The sequence below is a fragment of the Arabidopsis lyrata genome, assembly GCF_000004255.2.
Source record: "Arabidopsis lyrata subsp. lyrata unplaced genomic scaffold ARALYscaffold_6, whole genome shotgun sequence".
NCBI lineage: Eukaryota > Viridiplantae > Streptophyta > Magnoliopsida > Brassicales > Brassicaceae > Arabidopsis > Arabidopsis lyrata.
In genome coordinates, this window is record NW_003302550.1 from 21,273,627 (window position 1) to 21,291,279 (window position 17,653).

Sequence of the window (17,653 nt, forward strand, 5' to 3'; positions counted from 1 at the left end):
TTTAAGAGAATCACAAATAAACCCAATTCAGGAAAAAGATTTCATCTTTCTTTGCTTTTCAGTTTTTCATCTAGTCGGTTGTTTCCTTTTCCAGGTTTCAATCGAAAATTCTCTCTCTTTATTTTCGATTTGATCTGGGTTTCATTGTACATAGATCGATCTTCAAGTTTCGTCATCTGGGTCGTGTAAATTTTTAGACTTTTAGGGTTCTTTTACTTGTAAAGTTTCTCTCTTTTCTAATGGATTCTCTGGGTAATTGATCGATTAGGGTTGAAGATTTTAGCGGTGGGAAAGCTGTTTGGTTCTTGAATTCTATCTTGTTTAAGGTCTCTTGCAGCTTTCTCACAGGTTTTGGGATTGTAGTAGGGTTTGAGAATCATAGATTGGTAGTGATTTGGGATTGAATTACGAGGTTATTGGTTGGGTAGGAGTTTCTTGATTCTCTCATCATGGCGGATGCTATTGGTGCTGTATCTTTGGTGGGTCATCGACCGTCGATTGTCAGGATTACTGTGAAGAATGAATCGAAAACGCAGAAATCACAGAACATTGTTCGATTTCCGGTGAAGGTAGATTGTAGTGCCAAAGGGGTTCTCTCTCATTTGATGATGCAGAGTGTGAAAAAGAATCGAATGTCGGTGTTTCCGATCAGGGCTCTTGCTATGGAACTGACGAAAGAGATGCCTGCGTTTAAGAAGAAAGACGAGCGGTTACCGAAAACTTGGAATTACCTTGATTCTGGAGCGGATGATAATCCCAGTTTATGGCCTCCTGAGAACAAAGCTGATAAGCCTTCTTTGCATAATCCTTTACTTAGGCAAGAGCGGATGGGTTGTGGTTGGTTAGGTGCGATATTTGAATGGGAAGGGGTATTGATTGAAGACAATCCTGACCTCGATAACCAATCATGGCTGACTTTAGCTCAGGAAGAAGGGAAATCTCCTCCTCCGGCTTTTATGCTCAGACGTGTTGAAGGGATGAAAAACGAGCAGGCGATATCTGAGGTTCTGTGTTGGTCGAGAGATCCTGTTCAAGTGAGAAGGATGGCTAAGCGTAAAGAAGAAATCTTTAAAGCTCTACATGGAGGAGTGTATAGACTGAGAGATGGGTCGCAGGAGTTTGTGAATGTCTTGATGAATAATAAGATCCCAATGGCTTTGGTATCGACTCGTCCCAGGGAAACATTAGAGAATGCAGTTGGATCGGTAGGTATCCGAAAGTTCTTCAGTGTGATAGTTGCATCAGAAGATGTTTACAGAGGTAAACCGGATCCTGAGATGTTCATTTACGCAGCACAGCTTCTTGATTTCATTCCAGAACGTTGCATTGTATTTGGAAACTCAAACCAGACCATTGAAGCGGCTCACGATGGGAGGATGAAATGTGTGGCTGTGGCGAGTAAACACCCTATTTATGAGCTTGGTGCAGCTGAGCTGGTGGTAAGAAGACTAGACGAGTTATCCATTATTGATTTGAAGAAACTTGCAGATACCGATTTGACGGAATTCGAACCGGAATTGGAGATGGAAAAGGAAGATGAGCGTGAGCTCCCTTCATCGGCTGTAGCAGTTGATGATAACTTCTGATGGAAGTGATCTTCTGTAATATTGTACAGTTTTATGGATTTGGAATTCTTCCTCGTGTAATTCTCACAATGTTATAGTTTCTGTGTATAATTCGAACAGGTTAAACGAGGGATAAATATAAATGTATACTCTTAGTTTTAATGTTGTATATACGTTATCTCATTTGTTCGAAACAACAAACAAAGCTTTTCAATATTTCAGAATTGAAATTCCTTTATCTCATCATTCTGCCAATCCTCAGAGAGATACGACCAGGAGTAGCGACGTTGATTTTTGCAAATCCTGCAATCTTGAGTACATGTGATGAATTTTTCAAGCTTCTGAGTAGGGGCTTGTACAAAATAGTCATCAGGCACCGTGTCAGGAATCATACCCAAGTATATGCAATGTGAGAGATTAAGAACCGTGAGGTTTTGGAGGCCTGTAATTAGCGAAATAAGTCCTGTAGTCCTGACGAAAGAGCATCGCAAACTCAACCTCTTGAGGTTCGGGAGGTACATCACGATTTTCTCAACATTGGCGTTTTGCAAATAACCCAAATATTTGAAGTTTGTAAGGTTACTGCAGTTTTCTCCCACAGTATGAAAGTCGAATGTCCCGGTGCGAAGCTGATAATCTTGAGCGATGATTAGTGTTTTAAGATTCTTCCATCGACTGAACACAAACTGAAATGACTCCTCGGTTTTATAGCACCAGACCGGTAAAACAAGCTTCTCTATGTTTGGCATCCTGAGAAACAAAACAAAACAAAACTGAGATCATCCTTTTGTATATGACGTAAATCATGATTCATTTGTTACCTCTCAGCAGCGAACATGAGATCCTCTGTTTGTACATAGGAATTGAAGTGAAAGAACAAATTCTTCGGGTTCATGCGGCTCAGCTTGGTGATCTCAACCAGTAGATCCCTGAGAGTTAGGCGTAACACACTAAAGTCAAAGAAGAAGTTGCTGATTTTAATATAAAGACTCCTAAGGTTTAGGCCCTCTGCGACTTCTTCGTCAACCCGGTGCTCGTAGAAGATGATTGGTCGCACTCTATCCTTATACTGGACAAAATAGGAGAAGTCCAATTGTTGGAGCTTGGAGAGATCGACGGTGTGCCACAGAGTTTTGTTGTGAGAAGCAAGGAACCAAGAAGTACATACGCGTGAAACTCCCATAGTAATGTCCATCATGTCGAGCTTATCGAAAATAATGGCGAGTATGTCTCTGTGCAAAGTTTCCCATTTTGAAACTTCTCCTGACCTGTCTATCTTCTCCATCACTTTACAACTGCAAACAGAGAAAAAAGGTTGAAATTTTTTTCAATAGATGGATTCTTGAATTCACAATAAAGCTTGAAGAACAAATAACCTTGCAAAATGTTCATATCTTTGAACAATGTAATTCCTCGGAAGACAAGTAGTCGAATTTGTCGTAGATGGCGAATTTTCAAGTAGCCCCTTAAGACCGTCTGATATCTCCATCGCAACTAAAACTGAATTTGAATGAAAAACACTGAAATGAAAAATCTCAAACCACTTTATAGCAGATTGATATCTCTCTTGGGCAATCTGTCGAACACCTTCTATGCATAGGAAAAAAAACAAAGGTTAGATTTTTGATTCGTTTCTATGGCGAGTATGGTTCAAAATCTCAACTTTTTGCAGCTCAAATCTCTCAATCTCACAATCAATCGAACAAGAAATCAAACGAAGTAAAAACAAGAGATATAAGAAATTGTTAAACCTAGTTCAATCCGTCGATGTGAAGAGATCTACGTCTATGGATAGATTCTATCGAGAAAATCATTATGAAAGATCATTGTTACACTCAAGAGCAACAACGAGCATCAGAGCTTAAGCTTTCACAGGACGAAGAGAAAGTTTCGGGTCAAAAGAGAAGAAGAAGAAGAAGAGAACTCTCTAAACCAAAAAGAGTCTTTGAATTGTCTTATTCTTCAATCTTCAAACAAACCAGCTGATGTCTTAACCAACTCTTATTTCTGCCTAACCAAGTCGACATCAGACATAGCAAACCGGGAATTTGATCATAAACAATCAAACCGGGAATTTCTGGTAGGGTAAATTTCTTACCTTTGCCATTCCTATGGACGATACTACTAGTTCTTACCTTTTTTGGTAGGAAAAAGTAAAATCTTAAATCAAAGCTAATTAAGTTCCAAAAAAAAAAGTAGAGAATTAAGGAAATTTAGCTAACGTAAGGAAATTTAAATGGAAAATCTAACGTAAGGAAAATTTCTACAATAATTAAACGAATAAAGCACAAAAAAAAAATCACCAAGTAATGAACGTATATATGACGAATAAAGCACAAAAGTATTAAAAGTGTGTATGTAAATATGTAATGTTTTAAAAAATACAAAATTTATACATCAAAGCAAATAATTACTGAGTAATGAACCTATGATGATTGATGAGACCTACCTCAGACTCAATTTGCGTTAAACAAGTGGTTCATTTTTTGTGGGTTTTTTCAAACGTAATTAAATTTCTTTTGTTATATGTAGTAACTTTCTTATTTTGGAGATACGTTGGTTTGTCCATTTTTCTTCAAAGCTTTAAATATAATATGGAACTACCTCAATATACTGATTTTATGTCTATACAATTCACTCAGGATTCTAAAATGAGTTTTCGTTTTTTTCACTTGTAATAGCTTACATCTAGCTCAAGAAGTCAAGAGTAACATTTTTCTCATCGTTATGTGTGGATGCACGATAACATGAACACGATTTATCAAATGAAACATACACATCTTGTAATGGAAGAGTTTTACATGTATAGTAATAACTAATAAGAGTCACATATATAAGGTAATTGTGAAATAGAATCCTATAAAATTTTCTGAAAAATACCAGCAAATTGAAGCTTTTCAAAATCTCAGAATTCAAGTTCTTTAATCTCATCATTCCGCCAATGCTTCTCGTAAAAAGCATCTGATTCTAATGCGCGAGATCGATCTTCGCATAACCTGCAACCGACTTTCGAACACATGATTAATGTGTCAATCTTCCGAGTGGCGATTTTTATGAAACTCTCCTCGAATAAAGAACCCTTCACTAGGGTTTTGAGCACACAATGTGAGAGATTAAGGATCGTTAGGTTTTGGAGGCATGTGATGAATAAGGAAACTTCTTGAACAGAGTCGATGACACAACATCTCATACTCACTCTCTTGAGCTTTGGGAGGTAACGCACAATTTCCTCAGTTAGATATTTGTCGACATGACCCGAAAGTTTCAGATTGGTGAGGTTTGTACAATTTTCTCCGACGACTCGAACACACTTGACCATCCCCTTGAGGAAGAAGTGTGGAGAGATGATTAATGTGTGAAGGTTCTTCCATTGACTGAATGCAAGTTGATATGCATTCTCACTTATATTGCACCACTGAGATAAGACAAGTTTTCTGATATTTGGCATCCTGAAAATCAAGAATTATAAGAGAGGAGGAAAATCTTTCTTTTTCGGTTTCTTGGGTTCTAAGGAGTATATGAGATTTACCTCTCAAAAGCAATGATGAGATCCTCATCTTCTATGAAGGAATAGAAGTTGAAGAACAAATTGGTCGGGGCGGTACCACTGAATTTGGTAATTTCAAGCAAAACCCTCCTGGGATTGTGTAGACCTTCTATTACGTTTTGGGATTCGAACCGCAAGTTTTGTAGTCGAGGATGCTTGAAGTCGGCAAGTTGGAGATTGGCGAGGTTGATGGTTTTCCATAGAGATTTTTGGTGAGCGACAAGGAACCAAGTGACGCAGACGCGTGATGCTCCCATGGTAATATCCACTACGTTGAGCATCTCGAAAATCTTGGCTAAAATATCTCTATCCATATTCTCCCATCTCGGAACTTTTCTTGATCTCATGACCATCACACCACAGCTACAAAAGCGAGAAAGAAAAACATATAATTATTTAGATAGACTATGAATTAGTAGATTCTTGAATTTATAGAACAATATAAATAGAGGAGGAAAAAAAAACATTGAGCGAAGGACAGATTTCATAGAGAGTGTCCATCTCTGGGTTCTTCTTGCACCATAAAATCTTTCCATCTCAATGCCCCTAAAAAAAATCTACTAGAGATTTTGAAGGACTAAAGAAAAATGAAGAAAACAATGAATTTATATGAAAACCTGCATGGACATAACTTCTACACAACACAATGAGCAACTTTGAATATGTGTACCTAAGGATCAAGAATAAGTCTCCAAACATATCATATGCATGCCCATAAATGTATAATTACACAAACCTAATCATTTGTCGTCATTTGTTTGCAGATTTTGTCAAAAGTCAAAACTGGAAAGCAAGTTTGATAGTACACATATTCCCTCAACTACCATTTTAAACATAACGCGTTAAAGCTCTCGACGATTATATATCTTTTTCCTTAAATGTGTTACGGATTTCCTCACGTTCATCATGCGGTTTATTAGGATGCACGCAAACATTAACATATTAAAGAAATGGCTTATTGATATATATATATATATATGAAAGCATAATTTATTAAATGAAACATTCACACCTTGCAATGGCAGTGGTTTATTAATCATACGTATAGTAGTAAGACTATATATAAGATTCACACATATACTGAAAATGTTGATTCTGTACTAGAATCCGATCATTTGCTCAAAAATATCAACAAAGCTTTTCGAATTTTCAGAATTTAAGCTCCTTTATCTCAACAAAGTGTACGAGGCCAAGCGAAGCTACGTTGATCTTTGCCAATCCTACAGTTTTGAGTACATGTGATTAATTTTTTTTAGCTTCTGTGTGGGGACTTGTACAAAATAGTCAGTAGGCATCGTGTCAAGATACGGATTCAAGTATACGCAATGTGAGAGATTAATGATCCTAAGGTTTTGTAGGTATTTATGTTTCTGTCTAGATCTTCCCATTTTGAAACTTCTCTTGATCTGTCCACCTTCTCTATCACGTTACAACTACATAAAGTCAAAAGAGAAAAATGTTGAAAACATTTTAGATAGATAGATACATGAATTCACATAAAGCTTGAGAAGAAGAGAATGAGCTGATGGAAATTGATCAACTTGTTCTCTTTATGAAGATCACGACCATGGCAATCAAGTTGATTTTGTTCTTGAAGGCTTGCACAAAAGAGTACAAGTAAAAACAGAGTTTTTGACAAAAACTAGATACTTAATGAAGCATATGATCTATCAGATGAAACAATATTGTAATGGCAGTGGTTAATGTATATGTAAGAACAACTCATATAAGAAAGATGAAGTTGTGAAATAGAATCCGATAACTTGTTCAAACACATCAACAAAACTTTAAATTTCAGAATTCAAGTTCCTTTATCTCATCATTACACCAACTTTTCTCGTAAAAACCATGTAGCCGGAGTACGTTAGGTCGATCTTTGCAAACCTTGCAATCGTTTTCTGAACATATGATAAACTTTTCAAGCTTCTGAGTGGCAGCTTGTACAATAATATTCATCGTGATAGGATTATAATCCAAGTATTTGCAATGTGTCACGTTAAAGATCACGAGGTTTTCAAGGCCTCTTATTAGCGAGAGAACTCCTTCAACGGTGACCAAAGAGCATTGTAAACTCAACCTCTTGAGGCTCTGGAGGTAACGCACGATTTCCACAGCATCTTTGTTATCCAAATAACCCATAATCTTCAAGTTATTCAGGTTACTGCAGTTCTCTCCCACAACTCGAAACTCAAATGTGTACGGCCAGATGAAAAAGTCATTATGAGCCATGATCAGTGTTTTAAGATTCTTCCACTGACTAAACGCAAACCTAAATGAGTTCACCGCATTACACAGTGACCATGAAACCGGTAAAGCAAGCTTCTCTATGTTTGGCATCCTGGAAAACAAAAAATACGTATGAGATATATATTTGTTTTTATTATTTAGTTATAAAGATGAGATTTACCTCTCAGCAACAAACATGAGATCCTGCTTTTTTATATTGGAATAAAAGTTAAAGAATAAATTCTTTGGGGCCGTGCGACTCAACTTAGTGATCTCAATCAATAGATTCCGGAGTTTTATGCCTTTTACTTCACAAAAATTAAAGAAGAAGTGGCTCATCTTAATTAAAAGATTACTAAATCTTAGGGCTTCTTCTACTTCATCGTCAACCCTGTATTTGTAGATGACGTTTTTGCCCTTGTGTTGGAACTTGGAGAGGTCGATGGTGTTCCATAGAGTTATGTTGTGAGAGACAAGGAACCAATAGATGCATACACGTGAAGCTCCCATGGTAATGTCCATTATGTCGAGCTTATCGAAGATAATGGCAAGTATGTTTCTGTCTAGAGTTGCCCATTTTGAATCTTCTCTTGAGCTGTCTGCCTTCTCCATCACGGTGAAACTATACATACAACAACAAAAGAGAGAAAAAAAGGTTGAAAATATTTTTAGATTGGATTCTTGAATCGACCTAAAAGCTTGAACAAGTGAAAGATAAGAAGAAAATCTATGAAAAAATTAAAATCTATGAAGAATGAGTGATTTCTTACGTTTGCATATTCCACAAGGACGGAAGTAGTCCTAAATTTGATAAAAAAACATAGTCCTAACAATTTTATAGACATTCCAAATTGCCAAGTTATAGGATATACACTCTGAGTTTCTTCAACGGCAAGTAACTATATCTTTTAATTTTATTTTTTTCTTATTTCCTTTAGTTATTGTATAAAATTTCCTTAAGTTGGATTTTCCATTTGTTGATACGCTAGATTAATTTCAATAATTCCATTTTCTTGGGCTAATTAAGTCATAAAAACTTCAAGTAAAGATCTCAGAGATTTCTTGGCAACTAAATATATTATTTTTAACCTAGGTTTTACATTTAATTTCTTGGGGATTTATATTACCTTTTGTGTCCGTTTTTAGCTATATATTTATATGAGCTTTTGTAATGATATTTTAATCAATTTTTTAAGTAAAATTTAAAATTTACATGATATACCATCGAATTTTAGTTTTTTTTTTTATAAAAAAAAATTCATCAAGGGTATAATTATAATCAGTAAATAGACATATGTATTAATTAAAAATCCACAAAAAATATTTATGGTAATTATTAATTTCTAAAAAACACAGAAATATATATTTAATATCCAATCAAATAAAAAAGACTTGATATTCAGTTATATCATATGAATTTATTATGTTCACCCTTTCATATTTGTTTTGATCATATACATACTGTTAAATACACTAAATAAAAATATTTAGATTTTTTTAGCATATGTTACAACTCGAATTTTTTAAAACGAACATTTACATTATAGATAGGGTTGATGGTTTTACGAACATCTTAACATTATGCAAGGCAAAGTATGGACGGGTTTGTGATATCGATCTTAGACTAATTCAAATTCTTCTTATTCCATACCCATTACATCTCTTCTCACAAATTTCAGAAAGCAAGTTCCTTTATCTCATCGTTCCTCCAATCCTCAGCGTGATACGACCAGGAGTAGCAACATTGATGATCTTTGCAAATCCTACAATCCTGAGGACATAAGATAAAATTTTCAAGCTTCTGAGTGGCGGTCGTTATAACAAAATCGTCTCTAGATCTCGTGATAGCATGGAAGTACGAGTTTTTGCAATGTGAAACATTAAGCATCGTGAGGTTTTGAAGGCCGATGATTAGACAGTAAACTGCTTCATAACTAACCAAAGAGCATCGCAAACTCAACCTCTTGAGGCTCTGGAGGTAAGGCACGATTTCCCTGGTCTTGTATTCTTCCAAATGACCTAAATATTTTAAGTTGGTTAGGTTACTACAGCTCTCTCCCACAGCTTTAAAGTCGAAAATCCCGGTGAAAGAGTGTTCATGAGCGATGATCAGTGTTTTAAGATTCTTCCATTGACTGAAAGCAAACCGCAATGACTTCTCTGTTTGATAGCACCAGATTGGTAAAGCAAGTTTCTCTATATTTGGCATCCTGAAACAAAACAAAACAAAAAGGTATGAAACACAAGCGGTGAAAGCAGATCTGATTTGAGATGATTCATTACGTAAAGATGAGATATACGTCTCAGCAGCAAACTTGAGACCATTTTCTTGTATATAGGAATTAAAGTTAAAGAATAAATTCTTCGGGGTCATGCGGCTCAACTTGGTGATCTCAATCAACAGATTCATGAGACTAATCCCGATAATCCCGCTTTCTACTTCATACAAGTCAAGAAAGAACCAAGAGATGAACTTAGTCAAAAGATTCGTAAGGCCTTCATCGTCGTCAACCCGGTGCTTGTAGAAGAAAATTGGTTTTTCTTCATCCTTAAAGTTGAAACTGCGGGAGACATCTAACTCTTGGAGACTGGTAAGATCGACCGTGTTCCACAATGTTTTTTTGTGAGAGGCAAGGAACCAAGAGATGCAGACACGTGAAGCTCCCATGGTAATGTCCATCACTTCGAGCTTATTGAAGATAAGTTCAAGTATGTCTCTGTTTAGATCTGCCCATCCTGAAACTTCTCCTAAGCTTTCTACCTTGTCCATCACGTTACAACTGCATAAAAAAGAAAGAAAAAAAAGAGACAAAAAAAGATTGAAAACATTTTAGATAGATGGATTCTTGAATTTACATAAAGCTTGTACAAGAGAAAGAGAGTACTTTTCATTGACTTCTTCTATGTAATGGGAAAAAGGGTCTAAGGTTCGAATAGTCTGTGCTTTTAAGTTGTAAGCACTATCTTTAGTGATTTAGATTGAGTTATAAGCAAATTCCCAACTTAGAAAAGATATTTTATATCCATAAACAGAAGAAAATAATTAATAATATTAGAGTAAATAAGTCATAATCTATAGCAAGGTGGGAGAACTTAGCTTGGAGAACTACTGTGCTTAGCTTTTAGGCCACGTTCTGGCGAAGAAGAAATTTTAGTAACGATTCACATATATATTCTTTCTTTTTGTGAAAAAAATTAATTAGGGTTCTTTCCTTTTAATTAAGTTAAAATACCAAAACTATCTCATCTTGCCGTGTTATTTCCATTATAACGATTCCAAAATCAGAATCAGACAAAAAAAAAAATGATTTCACAACGGAAATAAGTGTTTCCAAAAAGTTTATTTTGAAGATATTAGTGGGTCTTCACGACCACGCTCGGTTAGGCTGTAATTTATTTTCGGTTATGAATAAATGGGGGAGACATTGTCTCCCCTCTGCTTACCAAAAAAAAAAAAAGTGTTTCCAGAAAGAAACCTTAAGACCGGTTGCGTAAGAACCACTTTCCCACTGGGGTAGATGGGCAAGCCCATTAACTTCACTATGGGTTGCTGCCTCTTTATTTCTACTTATTACTTAAGGGCAACATGAGACCTAAAAATATTTAAGGTTTCTCTAAACAAAAGAGAGTGAGAGTAGTAACCATGAGTCAATCCAAGAAGAGTAAAATGGAGAACAATTCTCAGTCTCTTGAAATCTCAAAAGAGAATCACTTCGCTGATGTTCGTTTGGACCTAATGATCGAGATATGTATGAGATTTCCTGTGAAATCAGTAGCTAGGTTTCTCCTTCTCTCAAAGTTTTGGGCCGCAATGATCTGAAGTCGACATTTCATCACGTCTTTCCAGGTTAGGTCAATGTCGCAGCCTCGTCTACAAGTACAAGTCGTTTTCATGGATTTGGATAGACAAAAGAAATGCCAAGATTGGTACTTCTTCTCGCTGTCTTCATCAACAACGTCTTATTTATCACGTGTTACATGTCCTTATCCAGATTCTGTGAGTATTGCGTTCTATTCTCATTATGTTTAATGGCTTGATAAGCAGGGCCAGCCCGACACTGTTGGGTGCCTAAAGCAATTTTTTTTTTTTGCCCTTAAAAATATAAAAGTAAGGGCTAAATGTTACTACAAAGACTTGAACTTCTGATATGAAGCACTATTAAAGAAGGAGCCAGCCACTGGATTAAAGGGAAGTTTTATATTTTGATGCCCTTAAATTCTTATATAATATTTGGCGCCTAAAGCCCTTGCTTGTTGGGCTTTAGGTCAAGGCCGGCCCTGTTGATAAGCCTTGGATATGGTCTAGAGAAATGCATAGCTAACCCTAGCACCGATACCTCCACGGTTTTAGGTAGAGTCCAAACTAGTAGTACGAACGCACAAAGTTTTTTCGGGTACGATCAGGTTAACGATGAATACAAACTATTGGTAATGTGCATGAGCATGAATGGACCTCCTGGTCGTCGAATATCATCTAATCATCAAGTAGTCACATTGGGAGCTAAAAACAAACCATGGAGAATGATTGATTATATAACTCCTCACCAACCTGTGTTTAACAGTGTATGCATAGATGGTGTTTTGTATTATGTTGCTTTTACGGGCGATAAGTTTTCACAAGTGAGCTTAATGAGATTCAATTTGAGGTCTGAAAAGTTGGATATTTTTACTAGTTTATCCGCGGACTTTTGAACCGAATTTCTACATGGTTCCACTTTAATGAGCTATAAGGGAAAAGTAGCCTTAGCCACTAAAACTCCAAGTTATAAATTTGAACTGTGGATTTTGGATCAGCATGCCGAAGCACATGGATGGTTGAAGAAAAGTTTCAGTATCAATAGTTGGAAGATGTTATTACGGTTGGATAATTTATTTATCAGGAGCACTACTCATACAGGTGATTTTATTTTGGCACCACGGTACTATTCTAATAAATTTTATGTTATCCATTATAATCCGGACACAAATAGTTTTAGAGAAAGTATTGTAATTAACTGTGAGGAAGAAAATGAAAATGAGCAGACGGGAAAATTTGAGAACTAATGAGAGATACAAGTCAATGAGTGAGAAACAAACATCGATGGAGTGTTGGTTTAAGCTTGAGAAGTAAACCGACAATTACTTGAACCGCAAGGCAACGGTTTAATGAAGTGATAAGGCTAGATCTTTTAGGAGTTATCTATAAGATTTAATGTAATCCTAGTCGAGTTATGATTAGGGTTTTGAGGTTTACTATATAAGCATATATCGGGTTGTGATATAGCTTATGAGAATTGAGAGAGATTAAGAAGAACTTTAGTTTGAGTTAGTTCTAAAGTTAATAAAGAAGGTATTTTCTTAAGCGTGTTCTTAACTTCTTATTCATATTATTCAATTCTAGATTTGGTATCAGAGCTATCTAGCTTTGTTTCTAAACGTGTGAGATATGAGTGAATTGGCCACGACGAGTAACAAACCAAACGAGGGAGGACCTTCATCTATAAAATGTCCGATGTTAACAACTTCCAACTATACAGTTTGGGTCATGAGGATGAAGGCAGCCCTCCGAGTCCATAAGGTGTGGGAAACAATCGATCCCGGTTCCAACGACGTAGAGAAGAATGATATGGCCCGTGCTCTATTGTTCCAATCTATACCAGAGTCGATGATCCTACAAGTTGGAGAACATGAAACTGCAAAAGGTGTCTGGGATGGCATAAAAGCCAGAAACCTTGGTGCTGAACGAGTGAAAGAAGCAAGATTACAGACTCTTATGAATGAGTTTGATAGGCTGAAGATGAAAGAAAGTGACACAATTGATGACTTTGCAGGGAGAATCTCTGAGATTTCTACAAAAGCAGCATCCTTAGGGGAAAATATTGAAGAAACAAAGGTTGTTAAGAAGTTTCTCAAGAGCTTACCTAGGAAGAAATATATCCATATAATCGCAGCCCTAGAGCAAGTTCTTGATCTCAAGAAAACAACCTTCGAAGATATTGTAGGAAGACTCAAAACATACGAAGATAAGAGTTTGCGATGAGGAAGACTCACAGGAAGATCAAAGCAAACTCATGTATGTCAGCTCAGAGTCACAAGATGGAGGCAAAGGAAGAGGCCGCGGTTGTTTTGGAAGAGGCCGAGGCAGATTTGGTTACCAATCCAGAGAATATGGATATCAACAGAAAGAGTTTGTTCAAAGAGACAAGCCCAAAGTGACTTGTTACCGATGTGACAAAACAGGGCATTATGCTTCTAACTGTCCGGATAGGCTTTTAAAATTGATCAAGCTTCAAGAGACACAAGAGAAAGAGGAAGATGATACTGAAGACGCAGAATCTCTTATGATGCACGAAGTAGTATACTTGAATGAGAACAATGTGATACCTAAAAACTTTGAAGTGTGTTCTGAAAAAACTTGGTATCTTGACAATGGGGCGAGCAATCACATGATAGGACAGCGTGCTTGGTTTTACAAGATGAATGAGAGGGTCACAGGTAGAGTAAGATTCGGAGACGATTCGTGTATTGACATAAAAGGAAAGGGCTCGATACTCTTCTTGACTAAAACTGGTGAAAGAAAAATCCTAGAAGATGTGTATTACATACCCGATCTCAAAAGTAATATCATAAGCCTAGGACAAGCCACTGAGTCAGGGTGTGACATTCGGATGAAAGAAGAGTATCTAACCCTACATGACCGAGATGGAAATTTGCTAGTAAGAGCAACAAGATCAAGAAATCGATTGTACAAGGTAATTTTAGAAGTTGAAGAAACTAACTGCTTACAGCTTGTAACATCAAGCGACTCAACTATATGGCATGCTCGTCTTGGACACATCAATCTTGAGACACTTAAAACAATGGTTGCAAAAGAGATGGTTAAAGGAATACCAACTGCTCCAAAAGTAAAAGAAACATGCCCATCTTGCTTACTTGGAAAACAAACAAGGAGAACGTTTCCAAAAACAACTGTGTATCGGGCATCACACATTCTTGAGTTGGTGCATGGTGATCTCTGCGGTCCTATATCACCTCTACGGCTGCTAGAAAGAGGTACGTATTCGTATTGATAGATGATCATTCTCGCTACATGTGGTCAATTTTGTTACAAGAGAAAGGAGAAGCATTTGAGAAGTTTAAGAATTTCAAGAAAAGAGTTGAGCAAGAGAGTGGTGAAAAAATCAAAACATTGAGAACAGACAGAGGAGGTGAATTTTTATCTCATGAATTTCAAGATTTTTGTGAAAAAGAAGGAATCAACAGGCATTTAACCGCACCATATAGCCCTCAAAAAAATGGAGTGGTTGAAAGAAGAAATAGGACTTTGCTAGAGATGACTAGAAGCATTCTGAAACATATGAGTTTGCCTAATTATTTATGGGGAGAAGCTGTCAGGCACTCAACATATCTAATAAACCGAGTAGGAACTAGAGCCTTAGTTTACCAAACTCCATATGAAGCATTCAAGAACAAGAAGCCAAACTTAGAGCATGTGAGAGTATTCAGATGTGTTAGCTATGCCAAAGTTGATGGACCACATTTACGAAAACTTGATGATAGATCGAGAGTTCTCATACATCTCGGGACAGAACCTGGCTCAAAGGCATACAGACTACTTGATCCAACCACTCGGAAAATCACAGTAAGCAGAGATGTCATCTTCGATGAAAGCAAAAGTTGGAAGTGGAAAGACTCCGAGAAAACTAGTCAAGAAACGGGAACTTTTATATTCAGTTTTGGAGAGTTTGGTAATCATGGAATTGATGATAATGGAGCTAATCAAGAAACAGAGGAAAACAGAGATGTTGAGAACGGATCCGACAGAGAGGAAGCAGAAGGAGCTGACGAATTCGAGACTGACAATGCTGAAACTGAGCAGCCACAACCTCCACCGTTGCTAAGAAGGTCTGAGAGACAAGTTACAAGGCCAACCTATCTAAGTGACTATGTATTACTCGCAGAAATAGAAGGAGAACAGCTTCTACTTATGTTGAATGAAGAACCATGTGATTTCAGAGAAGCAAACAAATCGCAAGAGTGGAGAAATGCGTGTGAAGAGGAGATCATGTCTATAACAAAGAACAAAACTTGGAGTCTTGTTGATCTCCCTGTTGGAAGTAAACCCATTGGTCTTAAGTGGGTTTTTAAACTAAAACGTAACTCAGATGGGAGCATAAACAAACACAAGGCAAGATTAGTAGCAAAAGGATACGTGCAAAAACATGGAGTTGATTTCGATGAAGTCTTCGCCCCTGTAGCTCGAATTGAATCAATCCGTCTTATCATTGCCTTAGCAGCCTCAAACGGGTGGGAAATACACCATTTAGACGTAAAAACCGCCTTCCTTCACGGAGAACTGAAAGAAGATGTTTATGTTACTCAACCAGAGGGTTTTGTAACCAAAGGAAGAGAGGAAAAGGTCTATAAACTACACAAGGCTCTTTATGGCTTGAGACAAGCACCAAGGGCATGGAACACCAAACTCAACAAGATCTTGAGAGATTTGAACTTTGAAAAATGTTCTAAAGAACCCTCCCTTTACAGAAAACAAGAGAAGGATACTCTCCTCATTGTAGCGGTATATGTTGATGACCTGTTAGTCACCGGCTCCAGCTTAGATTTGATAAATGCTTTCAAGAAAGAGATGTCGGGAAAGTTTGAAATGAGTGACTTGGGTAAGCTTACCTACTATCTTGGTATTGAAGTTTTTCAAGGAGAAGGTGGAATAGTGTTGAAACAAGAAAGATATGCAAGGAAGATTTTGGAAGAGGCTGGAATGAGTGAATGTAATGCGATTCAAACACCAATGACAGCGGGTTTAGAACTTTCTAAGGCACAAGAAGAAAAACAGGTCAATGAACTAGATTACAGAAGAAATATTGGGTGCCTTAGGTACCTACTACATACACGACCTGATCTCTCTTTTAGTGTTGGAATATTAAGCAGATACTTACAAGAGCCAAGAGAGTCACACGGGACTGCGTTGAGACAAATTCTGAAGTATATCCGAGGCACTCTTGAACATGGTCTCTATTTTAAACAAGGAACAGAGTTGGGACTAGTTGGTTACAGCGACAGTAGTCATAGTGTTGACGTCGACGATGGGAAAAGTACCGCAGGACATGTGTTTTACCTTAATGAATGTCCGATCACGTGGTGCTCTCAAAAACAACAAGTTGTGGCACTATCTTCTTGTGAAGCTGAGTTCATGGCGGCAACGGAGGCAGCTAAGCAAGCGATTTGGCTTCAAGAATTGCTAGCCGAGATCATTGGTACAATGTGTGAAAAGGTAACCATACGAGTAGACAACAAGTCAGCGATTGCATTGACCAAGAATCCGGTGTTTCACGGAAGAAGCAAACACATTCACCGGAAGTACCATTTTATACGAGAATGTGTTGAAAATGAGCAAATTGAAGTTGAGCACGTGCCGGGTGAAAAACAGAAGGCGGACATATTGACAAAGGCTTTGGGAAGAAACAAGTTTAAAGAGATGAGAGATCTCATTGGTGTTCAAGACGTGAAGAAGCTTGAGCTCAAGCTTAAGGGGGAGATTGTTGGTTTAAGCTTGAGAAGTAAACCGACAATTACTTGAACCGCAAGGCAACGGTTTAATGAAGTGATAAGGCTAGATCTTTTAGGAGTTATCTATAAGATTTAATGTAATCCTAGTCGAGTTATGATTAGGGTTTTGAGGTTTACTATATAAGCATATATCGGGTTGTGATATAGCTTATGAGAATTGAGAGAGATTAAGAAGAACTTTAGTTTGAGTTAGTTCTAAAGTTAATAAAGAAGGTGTTTTCTTAAGCGTGTTCTTAACTTCTTATTCATATTATTCAATTCTAGATGGAGTTTGAAGATTCAGCTCAAAAACATGAGGCTTGTTTTTTTGTGTTTGAGGAATCACAATCATACAACCAAAGCGTTCGTGATCAAAGGCATGGTGCATGGAGAGATGACATGATCAGTGAAGAAATTAAGATGATAGAAGTCTTTAAACCCTTGACCATATTGAGTCAATGAATTTTCACAAACTGATACTTCAATGGGTCTATACTATCAACTATAGGGATCATTTCAAATTGCAATTTATATTATAAAAAAAAAGTTATCGCAAATTCGACAATAAAACCATAAAATATGTCAGATTATTTTGATATCGATCTTGGATTAATTATACTATAATAAAGTATAATATAAAATATCAGAAAATTATTTCAAAATTATGATTTCATGCTGCCTACGATGCGAGCACGAACCTAGTATAAATGTATTATGTATATGAGAAGTTGAATCGTGTGTAAATGTAACACATACTCGTATGTACAGTTGA

The 17,653-nt window shown here is 36.9% G+C and overlaps 5 protein-coding genes and 1 pseudogene across 7 annotated transcripts; 2 read left to right on the forward strand and 4 right to left on the reverse strand.

Annotated features, from left to right (window-relative positions):
• On the forward strand, positions 1 to 1,734 carry LOC9310765 (5-amino-6-(5-phospho-D-ribitylamino)uracil phosphatase, chloroplastic). The gene has a single exon (XM_021021784.1). The coding sequence runs from the start codon at positions 450 to 452 to the stop codon at positions 1,584 to 1,586; it is 1,137 nt and encodes a 378-aa protein (XP_020877443.1). The 5' UTR covers positions 1 to 449; the 3' UTR covers positions 1,587 to 1,734.
• LOC9308671 (putative F-box protein At4g11580) lies at positions 1,718 to 3,494 on the reverse strand. 3 transcript variants are annotated; one of them, XM_002874652.2, is made up of 4 exons: positions 3,317 to 3,494; positions 2,942 to 3,065; positions 2,387 to 2,860; positions 1,718 to 2,315 (listed from the first exon to the last, which is right to left on the reverse strand). In XM_002874652.2, exons 2-4 carry the CDS (start codon positions 3,052 to 3,054, stop codon positions 1,784 to 1,786), a joined length of 1,119 nt encoding a protein of 372 aa, XP_002874698.1. In that variant the 5' UTR covers positions 3,055 to 3,065; positions 3,317 to 3,494; the 3' UTR covers positions 1,718 to 1,783. The 3 variants fall into 3 exon arrangements, with proteins under 3 accessions (XP_002874698.1, XP_020877445.1, XP_020877444.1); XM_021021786.1 differs by having other exon boundaries at positions 2,942 to 3,152; XM_021021785.1 differs by having other exon boundaries at positions 2,942 to 3,155.
• Positions 3,495 to 4,251: 757 nt separating this feature from the next.
• On the reverse strand, positions 4,252 to 5,988 carry LOC9310766 (putative F-box protein At4g11580). The gene is made up of 3 exons (XM_002874653.2): positions 5,578 to 5,988; positions 5,095 to 5,475; positions 4,252 to 5,014 (listed from the first exon to the last, which is right to left on the reverse strand). Exons 1-3 carry the CDS (start codon positions 5,646 to 5,648, stop codon positions 4,471 to 4,473), a joined length of 996 nt encoding a protein of 331 aa, XP_002874699.2. The 5' UTR covers positions 5,649 to 5,988; the 3' UTR covers positions 4,252 to 4,470.
• Positions 5,989 to 6,906: 918 nt separating this feature from the next.
• Positions 6,907 to 7,950, reverse strand: LOC9310767 (putative F-box protein At4g11580). Its single transcript, XM_021021519.1, has 3 exons — positions 7,717 to 7,950; positions 7,520 to 7,542; positions 6,907 to 7,450 (listed from the first exon to the last, which is right to left on the reverse strand). Exons 1-3 carry the CDS (start codon positions 7,948 to 7,950, stop codon positions 6,907 to 6,909), a joined length of 801 nt encoding a protein of 266 aa, XP_020877178.1.
• A 940-nt stretch (positions 7,951 to 8,890) lies between these two features.
• Positions 8,891 to 10,108, reverse strand: LOC9310768 (putative F-box protein At4g11580). Its single transcript, XM_021023873.1, has 2 exons — positions 9,639 to 10,108; positions 8,891 to 9,548 (listed from the first exon to the last, which is right to left on the reverse strand). Exons 1-2 carry the CDS (start codon positions 10,106 to 10,108, stop codon positions 9,014 to 9,016), a joined length of 1,005 nt encoding a protein of 334 aa, XP_020879532.1. The 3' UTR covers positions 8,891 to 9,013.
• Positions 10,109 to 10,856: 748 nt separating this feature from the next.
• On the forward strand, positions 10,857 to 12,381 carry LOC9310769 (annotated as a pseudogene).
• The last annotated feature ends 5,272 nt before the right edge of the window (positions 12,382 to 17,653 follow it).

Excerpts from the sequence above, each read along its gene's own strand:
- LOC9310765 (XM_021021784.1), top strand. The coding sequence starts at position 450 with ATGGCGGATGCTATTGGTGCTGTATCTTTGGTGGGTCATCGACCGTCG.
- LOC9308671 (XM_002874652.2), bottom strand. The coding sequence starts at position 3,054 with ATGGAGATATCAGACGGTCTTAAGGGGCTACTTGAAAATTCGCCATCT. Across the intron at positions 2,861-2,941 it reads AGATATGAACATTTTGCAAG|TTGTAAAGTGATGGAGAAGA; the intron begins GTTATTTGTTCT and ends CTCTGTTTGCAG. Across the intron at positions 2,316-2,386 it reads CTCATGTTCGCTGCTGAGAG|GATGCCAAACATAGAGAAGC; the intron begins GTAACAAATGAA and ends TTTGTTTCTCAG.
- LOC9310766 (XM_002874653.2), bottom strand. The coding sequence starts at position 5,648 with ATGGAAAGATTTTATGGTGCAAGAAGAACCCAGAGATGGACACTCTCT. Across the intron at positions 5,476-5,577 it reads AAATCTGTCCTTCGCTCAAT|CTGTGGTGTGATGGTCATGA; the intron begins GTTTTTTTTTCC and ends TCGCTTTTGTAG. Across the intron at positions 5,015-5,094 it reads CTCATCATTGCTTTTGAGAG|GATGCCAAATATCAGAAAAC; the intron begins GTAAATCTCATA and ends CTTGATTTTCAG.
- LOC9310767 (XM_021021519.1), bottom strand. The coding sequence starts at position 7,950 with ATGGAGAAGGCAGACAGCTCAAGAGAAGATTCAAAATGGGCAACTCTA. Across the intron at positions 7,543-7,716 it reads AATACAGGGTTGACGATGAA|GATCTCATGTTTGTTGCTGA; the intron begins GTAGAAGAAGCC and ends ATAAAAAAGCAG. Across the intron at positions 7,451-7,519 it reads CTCATGTTTGTTGCTGAGAG|GATGCCAAACATAGAGAAGC; the intron begins GTAAATCTCATC and ends TTTGTTTTCCAG.
- LOC9310768 (XM_021023873.1), bottom strand. The coding sequence starts at position 10,108 with ATGGACAAGGTAGAAAGCTTAGGAGAAGTTTCAGGATGGGCAGATCTA. Across the intron at positions 9,549-9,638 it reads CTCAAGTTTGCTGCTGAGAC|GATGCCAAATATAGAGAAAC; the intron begins GTATATCTCATC and ends GTTTTGTTTCAG.